This window comes from Lycium barbarum, chromosome 7 (assembly GCF_019175385.1).
Source record: "Lycium barbarum isolate Lr01 chromosome 7, ASM1917538v2, whole genome shotgun sequence".
NCBI classification, from domain to species: domain Eukaryota; kingdom Viridiplantae; phylum Streptophyta; class Magnoliopsida; order Solanales; family Solanaceae; genus Lycium; species Lycium barbarum.
In genome coordinates, this window is record NC_083343.1 from 71,625,143 (window position 1) to 71,635,985 (window position 10,843).

General features: G+C 37.8%; 1 protein-coding gene across 1 annotated transcript; it reads right to left on the bottom strand.

Annotated features, from left to right (window-relative positions):
- Nucleotides 1-690: 690 nt before the first annotated feature.
- LOC132601529 (uncharacterized) lies at nucleotides 691-1,698 on the bottom strand. The gene is made up of 2 exons (XM_060314609.1): nucleotides 1,312-1,698; nucleotides 691-1,251 (listed from the first exon to the last, which is right to left on the bottom strand). The coding sequence occupies exons 1-2, from the start codon at nucleotides 1,696-1,698 to the stop codon at nucleotides 691-693; spliced, it is 948 nt and encodes a 315-aa protein (XP_060170592.1).
- Nucleotides 1,699-10,843: the final 9,145 nt, after the last annotated feature.

Here is a 10,843-nt window from a genome sequence, read left to right on the forward strand (position 1 = left end):
CAAACAAAGAGTTTAATGCTCTTGAAAGAACTTCTGCAGCTATAATGAAAAGAGCAGGAGAGAGTGGATCCCCCTGCTTGACACCCCTTGTAGAGTGAAAGAAACCATGTGCCTGACCATTTAGAAGTACAGAATACCAATTATTTGCCAATAGCCTCCATATAAGGTCAATGAAAACTGAAGAGAATCCCATATTTTCCATCACTTTACAGAGGTATAACCATGAGACCCTATCATATGCTTTTGTCATATCCAACTTAATCACAACATCTGCTGGTTTTCCTATCTTCCTTATATCAGTAACAATTTCTTGTGTCAACAATACATTCTCAATTATATTCTTGCCCTTAACAAAACCTGATTGATTTGGAGAAATCGCCCTTGTGAGTAACTTATCCAATCTGTCATGAACTACTCTTGATATGACCTTATTGATAAAGTTGCTAAGACTTATAGGTCTCATATCAGAGAATGACCCAACAACATTCTTCTTTGGCAACAAAACTAGATTAGTGTGAGTGATTGACTTGGGAAGAGTCTGTCCTTCAAAGAAAGCTTAACAACACTAAATACATCAGCCTTGATCACCTCCCAACACTTCTGATAAAAGATACCAGAAAATCCATCAGGGCCACAGGTACTGTCCCTATTTAATTCAAACACTGCCTTCTGTACTTCCTCCATAGTAAGTTATTCAACAAGTAGTATATTATCCTCCTCTCTAATAAGTTCAGGAATATGATTAAGAATTGGAGAATCTTCACTAACCTCCTCATAAGTAAACTGCTTATGGAAAAAATTAACAGCTTCAGCAGCAACTCTATCAGCATCCTCTAGCCAATTTCCAGTAGCATCTTTAATCCTCTTAATCTGGATTCTTTTCCTTCTTCCTTTTACCAGACTGTGGAAATATCTTGTATTCTTATCACCTTCTGAGAAACAGTCCATTCCAGCTTTTTGCCTCCAGAAGTCTTCCTCATAGTGAAGATACAATTTATGTTCTGCTTGTGCCCTTTGCATGACCCTTCTATTTTCTTCAGATGGATTCTCCTCAAAAAACTGCTCTTTAATCTTAACTATATCGTCTCTGATTACTAGTTGTTTAAAAATGTCCCCAAAAGTAGCCTTACTCCATGTACTTAAAGCAGCTTTCAGTTTCTTCATCTTGAGTTTAAAGGACAGAAACACATCATCAGATAAGGCTACTTCCCATTGCCGCTTAACAAAGTCAAGAAAAGTATCATGTTCCACCTAAAATTTGAGAAATTTGAATGGTTTAATAAAATTGTCCACTTGAACTCCACAAGATACAAGTAATGGTGCATGATCAGAACCAGTCCTTAAGAAATGTTCCACTTCTAGCTGTCCAAACCAATTCTGAAATGTATCATTATGCACAATCTTGTCCAATTTCTTCAAAATGCAGTCATTGGCAGCTCTACCATTCCACCAGGTGAAAGGACTCCCTTTGAAAGCCATCGCATGCAATTCACAAGAATTCAAACAAAAGGCAAAATCTTCATATATTTGTGGCAATACTGCTAAACCTCCTATTTTTTCTTCTTCATTCAATATAACATTGAAATCTCCACCAATTAGCCAAGGAGATGTCATGTTACTAGCCAAGAAGTATAAACTATCCCACAACTGCATTCTCTCCACTTCTGAACATTTAGCATAGACCATTGTAACCACCATATCTCTATTCAAATCTTGAAAATCATCTTTACAGTAATGGATTGTTCAGTATCCAACAGAACCTCAACATCTACATTGTGTTGCACAAAAAACCAGATTTTACCATTACAGTTGAAATTAGCATAAGGCATTCCAAGTCTCTTTCTATATTTCTGAATCTGTCTCTGATGCTGAAAAGGTTCCATCAGAGCTACCAAAAAGAACTTTTGATGCTTATTTAACATTTGAACTCTATGAAATTCTTGTTGGGACTTCACTGGTCTTATGTTCCAGAATAAGGATTTAACAATCATTTAACAGATTTCTTAGAGTTATTCCTTGTTGAGTACGTCACTGTTTGTGGAACATCAGAATTTTGCTTTCGTCCTTTTATTGGCCCTTTGCTTTGTGATTTTGGGGATAATCCTGCTTCTACACACATCTGCTGTAGATTCATATCAATAGCAGCACCATCAACATCTTCCTTCTTATTGTTGACCAAAGTCAACTTATCATTTTCTTCCTGTAGCCTGTGAGAAACTACATCATGCAAAGACTTATTAGGTGATATCCTTACAGCAAGACTCAGAGGCTGAACCTCCTTAACATCAGGAATAATGGCCAAAGCTAAATTTCTTTATTCTGCATCAGCAACTTTCTCAGGATAATAGCCAACCAACTGCAAGTTACAAATAGAACTGTGTACCTCCTCATTAGAAATCTCCTCATGTATTTCTTTATGAGGAGAAGGTTTCTTCTGTTTAGCTACTACCTTAGAATTATCCTTCAGAGTTAAAGCCTGAGCAGAAACCTCCTGCTCCATGGAACCAGTCTTACTTGGAAAGCAACTAATAACCCTCTTATCATCATTCTCCAGACAAATTGATTCTTTCCCATCTCTCATTGCATCTTCTCATTAGAAACTTCATTCAAATTCAGATCACCTGCTTGAGTACATTCAAACGTCTAATTTTCCAGAGAAACCTCAGAAGCCTCTTTTACATCATGAAACCTGTTAATTCCATCAAAACTCTGATGAAAAGCTTCATCTGCATCCCTAACACCCCTATCTTTCTCTCCTAGTTGCTGATCATCTGTATCTGCAAGTGTTAGTATACTGTTAACTACTACTTGATCCTTATTAATCAAGTTATTCACCCCATCTCCCGGATCATGCAGAACTTCCAAAACACCTTTATTTTGTTCAACTTCATCTTTGCCCACATATTGATTAAAGGGTTCTGACACTCCTTCTCCAACATTAAGATCTTCATCAATTCTTCCCTACACCATTACAGACTCTTGAACATCTTCATATAATTCATTATTCTCATGTTCTTGACAGTCATGAGCCTTCTTTGAACCATAATCCACTTTAACCTCCTGAGATTCTGCTTTGCCATCTAGCTGTGGATTATTAATCTCTTTTTGAATAGGATCACCATTAACCTGCTGTGTTTTGTCAATAGCTACTACACTTTGATTATCAGCTTCACGATTGTGCACCTTAGCAATTTCATTCTCATAAAACTCACCCTCTTCCAGAGAGTTGGTTCTATTCTTAGCCTGATGTCTGTCCAGAGACAAAATTGTAGCTTCTACACCATCATGCACATTATTATGATCCTTCTTGTCATCTACAGATACAACTGCAACCCTTTGTTCTACAGAAACATCATCTTCTACCACATCCTCCTCATTACTTTTATTCTCATTACTCAACTTACTAACTTCAGTATCCTCTACTCCTTGGTTCAATACCTCAAATTTGTCTGACACAATAACTTCTTTGTTTCCATCATCCTTCCCAATTGGAATTACTTTGTTCTTGTGCTGCCCTTTGTTTCCAGGGTAAGTTACCACAAATCCACTAGATAACACTTTTGGTGAATATTGTTGCATTGGTTTTTTCCACCCCCTATATCCTCTATATCTTCCTTGTTGGACCTACCCTTGTTTACTTGTTCCAGGTTCTTCTGCTACAACTAAAGCCTTTCCCTTGTTCTGAACCACTTCTTCTTTGTCTACCACCTCATTTTTTAGCAGTTCTGGATGAAGCACCCAACAATCTTTATTGGAATGACTTTGCAAAAAACATTTTGTGCAGTACTTTGGTAGGTAGTCATACTGAATATTAACTTTAATGGACCTGACATCCTTTGTAACATCATCTGCAATCTCCATCCACACAGACTTAGGCAAATCTGCAAGCAAATCTACCTGCACTTTCACTCTTGCACTATTTGGCCTAGTTTTGTTGATAGTAGTAGCATCTAGTTGAATTGGCTTGCCCACTGCTGATGCTACTGTAAACAAAGATTCCTTGACAAAAAAAGTAGGAAGAAGGGTTGGAAAAGAAATCCAAGCCATAGCAATTGAAGTCTCCTTTTCAATACTAAACTTAGAATCATATATCAATGGTCGCATATGATAAGAATGAGCATCCTTTGATTTCAACCAAAAGAAACTTTTTTATGAGATAGTAATAAAATCTTCCCTTAAATCACATCTTATTAAAACATGTCTATCTCTCAAAAAAACCTACACGACAGTTACCCTATACTCCACATTGTTGAGGTATAATAGTTCTCAACTTATCTAACTCGGGCCATCCATACGAAAACTTACCAACTATGGCATTTTGTAGGTTTTCAATCCTCTCCATTCGTAACACTTCAGAGGAGGACCATCTTACAATGTGTTTACCATCTATAATCTCAACCTTCTTCATAGGAATGGATTCACACGTTTGCATGGGATTTTCAGCAATGTCATGAATTAGGGTATGGAGATATTTTTCATCTGTGTTCGTAGGGATTGCTGGTTGTTGAGGACTGCTAGACGAAGAGAGAGGAGGGAAATCATGAGGAGAAAAAGGCTGACCAACCACCAGACGCGGTGGTTGGCCAGTGGCCGGAGGGGCCATAGAACTTTTAGGGTTTTCAAATTCGGGTTTGCATGGGAGGAGAGAGAAGAGAGCTTTTTCCCTGATTCTTAAGTTTTTCGTAAACTAAAAAGGTTTCAAGAGTTGGTTTAATTTTCTCTTAAACTGTCTCGATTTTTAAAGTAGTAGTAGTAAATGGGATTTATTGGAAATAAAATGGTTTGAGTCTAAAATTGTCACGACCCACCTAGAGGGTCATGACGGGTACCCAGAGCTAGCCTACCGAGCACCACCTTTCCTTTTATCATCTAGCTCATCCTGAATAAATGCAATTCTCAAAGTAAAACTTATTATGGAGCGATCTTCAATTGCTCCTCAAGAACATATATATATATGTGTGTTATATATATATAACACACACACACACACCCATACACATAAGCCCACGAGGCTACAAAGTGATATACAAGACATACACTAAAGAGGTCATAAGACATCTACTACCCACATATGACTACGAGCCTCTAACTGGAGTGCTGAAAATCATAAGGATGGGACAGGACCCCGCCATGCCCCATTCTGTACATAAAAGAATATACCAATAAGCTGCAACTACGGAGTAGTGGAGTGTTTCTGTGTATCTGCTAATAAATCTCCTAGTTGTCTGAACCGTCTCCCTGTCCACCTGTGGGCATGAACACAACGTCGACAAAAGCAAGGACGTCAGTATGAGCAATGTACTGAGAATGTAAGGCATGATCAATAATGTAATGAAGCATGTAAGGAAACATGAGAGAATGGGATAACCTGCACATCAAAATGCCTCTTAAGGCAAATACCATGCATGCTTAGATTTTTAAGAAAACATATCTCATACATACATAATATAATATCATCACTAGCCCATGGCCGGGCGTCCTGCGTCTGGGGTAATCATCTCATGCCGTCCACTAGTGGTGTCTGCCCAGCCAACAAGGCACGGTGTAATCATAAGCAGCCCACTACGCCCACCGTAGTGGTGTCTGCCCGGCCAACTAGGCCCGGTGTAATCATACATAAAAATAAGCATGCATGAGAGCCCAATTAAGAGCTACAACTCTATCAGAGTGACGTAAGGTCGGTACCCTCCGATTATCTTATGGAATACTCATCATCGCTATATCTCACCCCGAAGGAACGATTCATAAGGTGAGATCAACAAAAATGAATAAAATCAAGGGATTCATGAAATAACTCAATAATCTCATAATAGTATTGTCACGACCCAACCCCATGGGCCATGACTAGTGCCTGAACTGGACACTCGTATACGGACCTGTTAAATATAGTCAAACTAAAACTAAGGACAATATGGAAACTTATAAAAACAACGAAGGATTCACAACACCACATATCATAAACCTGTCTCCTGAGGAGTCACGGCTAACCACAGACATATACATAAGTCTATATCAAAAGATCTGTACCAAAATAGTCTAGGCTCCGGAACAACGGAGCTATCCAAATAGCTGAGCAGAAGTCCTAAGCTGGAGGATCACCAAATCGAGTATCTGTACCTGCTGGCATGAAACGCAGCCCCCCGAAGAAAGGGGGTCAGTACGAGATATGTACTGAGTATATAAAGCATGAAATACAATAAAGAGAATCATAACTGAATAGAAGATTACAGAAGACAAGTATGATAATCAAAGATACCAATGCACCTGTGCCTTACGAGATAAGAATCATGCATGTCTATACCATATACCATATCCGGCCCATTATGGGACTTGGTGAATAAAGTCATCATATGCCATACTCGGCGCCATAATCACGTCGTCATCATATATATATATATATATATATATATATATATATATATATATATATATATGTATACCGTACCCGGCCCTCTAGTGAGGGACTCAATGAACAATGCAGTGAAACTGTGCATGAAAACATACCCGGCCCGGGACTCGGTGAAATATATATTAACAGCATGCACGAGCGGAGTAGTGAGCAACCATATACAAACTAAATCATCATTTGAGACTCAATAGAATAGGTAGAATGAACTAATACTTGAACATCAAAGATAACAATCATATCAAGTACCCCTCAAATGTCACTATGGATTATATCAAATAGAACTTCAAGAATCATAGACACGTATCAAGATAATGTGAAATAGGTTCTGGATATCAAGAACATTAGCCATCCTAGTGTCTCTAAGAATAGGAGTTTCTTTGGAGTTATATGCTCGTCGTCTATTTGTTTATAAAGATCATGCCAAAAAGAAAGAAGGGTTAGCTTTACATACCTTTAACGCTTATCCGTGATACAATACTTATACGCTGCCCGAAGTATCTCAACCTATATTAAAACGTTAAAAACTACGGTTAACCTATGGAAAGTTTTAAAACGTATTTCAACGTTAGTAGCTTATTTCTAGAAAATTGGGCAGCACCTCCCCTATATCGCTCACTCTCCTCACATCTAAGCCAACTATACAACAACCAAAATAAAATCAACAACGACACGTCTAAGTCAAAACAAGATCCAAGGATACCCCGAAACAGCCCACATAACATTCCAAATCAGTCCACACATTACAACATTCAATAATAGTCAACATAACGACTACGGCATATTCAAGTTACTTTTAATAATCTATAACCACAACACTTCATCGAAACGACCTTATAATAGTCCAACAATTACAACCACCCAAAATCAATCTTTCGGACTACTAGAGGTACGTTTTGAACTTATCTTTTCTTTCGAATCAAGCAACACAACAATCAGTGACTATTATCCATACACAAGCAAATCCCATCAATAACTTAACAACAACATGCCCCAAACAGCCCATCAATTATAACAACACAATACATAATCTTAATTACACTTAATCCTCCAATTCCACCAGAACAGCCCATGAGATCAATACAAATTCTAGCATGATTTAAGCTTTCCTTTCACTAATTCCACTTCCACCAAATTGTACAAAGACCAAATCATCTCTAAACATGTATGAGGGAATAAACCTTACCTTAGCAAGCTTGGCCTCTTAACGTTGCTGGAAATTATGACTTAAAATTACAAGTGTTCTTGCTGCTTCAAGGATTAAATTTACGTTGCTGATCACTAAAGCAAGGTGTTGCACCTTTAAACGTCTAGAACACCTTGGGAATTTATAATTTTCTTGCTATCAAAATGTAGGACTTGGCCGAGAGCTTGGCAGCCATGGTTGTTCATAGCTATTTCTCCAAATCAAGATGAAGATTAGCAATTTAGTTGTGTTGAAGCGGGCTGGTCGTGAGCTTCAAGGAGCTGCCATGGCCGTGAGCTGCCATGGCTATGAGCTTCTTTCTCTTTCAATGAAATTGTGAATGTGAAGATGCATTATGAGTCATTAACTATGTTAATATATGCAACCTGGCCATAAGACACGTGCCCCACTATGGCATGGACCAATCAGATTCGGCCGTTGTAGTGGGGCCCACTTAGTGCGTTAATTAGGCTAATTAATCCTTAATCCTTACTTAATCATCTAATCATGGTTAATTAATTTTCCACTTCACTAATGTTTCTACACTAATTGCAATTAATTAGTAAACCGTGCAATAATAAAATCGGGATTAAAAGGTCCTTGTCTCATATCTCAAAAATAACCTTTTCCTTAAACTTGCGTCGATTAACTTATGAATAATCCAACGTACAAAAATACGGGGTATAACAAGTATCACAATCATAAGCCTTGGACTTTTAAACATAAATTCATCATCATCATCATAATCATCATAGAAACATTCTCATCTTTAACATCATAAGATGCTTTAAGAATCATGAACTTCTAACTTTTAGAAGTAAGAAGGTTATGGAAACATATATGGAATCATAACATAGGAATCATGCCTTTTGAAAGAAAGGGACGAGCCTTAACATATTTGATTGATCCTCTACTACTAAACGATTATTCTCTCGGGCTCGTAATTCTATATTCAAGAGAAATCATACTACTATTAGACTTATTGTCATATGCCTATCTTAAGTCCTTAAATTAAACCCTCTTAAAATCTGCCAGAATTCACTTCCACTCAACTCAACTCAATCCAATAAAACAACACCATATAAATCATAATGCATATTCACGTTGCGATACTAAGTTGAATCAAAATACATCTGATAGATTCTTCCAAGGCAATCCATGTGCACAACATCTTATTCTATAAATTCTATTTCAAGTTTACTTCCAATTTTTCCATCTAATCCTCATATAAACACGTGGACATGTACCACAACATCAAGTTCACCATATTCATATTATCTACTTTGATTTCCAGCCACAATATAATGTACGTAATACTTCAAAATAGTCCAACAACACAAGAACAACATACCCATGATTTTCAGAAAATCGGGCAGCACTTCCCCTATATCTTTTACCTCTTTCCAATTCAAACCAACACCAAAACAATAAGAACAACATCAAGAATCGAATATCCAAGTTATTCCATCAATTTCCAGCCATAAAATACCACAAGAACAACTTCAAAATAGTTCAGCAACTAACACCATCATAACTACGATTTTCGAGCTTTATTTCACAAGTTTTCAACCGTACAAGTTAGGCACGACTTCTATAGGCTCAAATACATGGAGGAGAGAAATATTCTTACCTTTATTAAGCTTAATTTACCTCGAAGAATCCTTTAAACCCGGCAACAACAACAAGAACTCAAGCTTCAACTTACATCCAACACCTTAGGAGTGCTTCTTCTTGCTCTCTTGGAACTCTTGAGATAGAACTTGGGTGAAACCCTATTTTTCTGTCTTAGGGTCTTTATGATCTGACTTGGGAAGGTCTTAGAAGATTATGGAAAAAATTTCAAGTGAAAATTACTTAAAATGGCCTTTAAAAATGTATTTAATATACAAGAAGGTCGCCCACCGCCATAGTGGGTCCCAGCGAGGCTGACTGTGCAGTCTCGCGAAAACGCGAATATCTCTCTACTCCGATGTCGTATGGATAAACGGTTTGTCGTGTTGGAAATTAGAGTTAATGAAATTAAATTTAGGCTTTTTTTAACTCCAAAGCTCCTAATATACTAGGAGATATGCCCCTCCAAAGTTGACCCAAAATTTCTGTACAAAATTCTGCCAACTTTTTCAAATTTTTGACAAACTTATTTTCTTCGATTTGCTTGGTCTCGGAACCTTTAGACACTTGATTAAAACTTGTTAAGAGTATTCATCAACCTTATAAGGGTTACATGGCCTCTCCGAGGTTACGTTAGTTTACTTACAACGCAAACAACGCGAAATTTTGTTGAGGTGTAACATTTCTCCCCCCTTAGGAACATTCATCCTCGAATGTTAAGCTCTTAGGGATTTCTACGAAAATTTTGCCAGAGTTTCTCCTGTAATAACCCAAAATATACAATGCCTCACAGGGCTACAACATCAATACCCATATCGGCCACACATGACCATGAAATCATTCAAAGAAGCATCACATACTTGAGGATAATGGCGTCTCGAGATGGAGCTCTTTTGGGAGTGGAAATAAATGTGGGTACCTAGACTTCTTATCTTCCTCAGCTTCCCAAGTCATTTCTTCCCTATTACTATTTCTCCACAGGACTTTAACTGAGGCTATGTCTTTGGTTCATAGTCTCCGAACCTGCATATCTAGAATAGCAATGGGTACTTCTTTATAGGACAATTTCTCAGTAACTTGGACATTTTCTAAAGGCACAATTCTGGAAGGATCTCCCACACACTTACAAAGCATTGACACATGAAAAACTGAGTGGGCTGACTCCAAATCTGAAGGCAGATCTAACTCAGAAGTTACTTGACCTACCTTGCGCATAATCTTGTAGGGCCCGATATACAGGGGACTAAGCTTTCCCTTTTTTTCCAAATCTCATTACACCTTTCATCGGTGATACTTTCAGGAATACCCAATCGTTAACTTGGAATTCCAAGCCTCGTTGACGATTATCTGCATAGGATTTTTGGCGACTTTGGGCTGTTAATAATCGATCTTGAATAAGCTTGATCTTTTCCACAGCTTGCTAGGTCATGTCTGGGCCCGCTAGCTTTGTTTTCCCTACTTCAACCCATCCAATTGGCGATCTACATTTCCTCCCGTATAGAGCTTCATATGGGGCCATTTGAATACTAGAGTGGTAACTATTGTTGTACGCAAACTCAATAAGCGGCAAATAATCATCCCAATTACCTTCAAAATCTTGCACACATGCCCTTAACATATCTTCAAGGGTTTGAATAGTG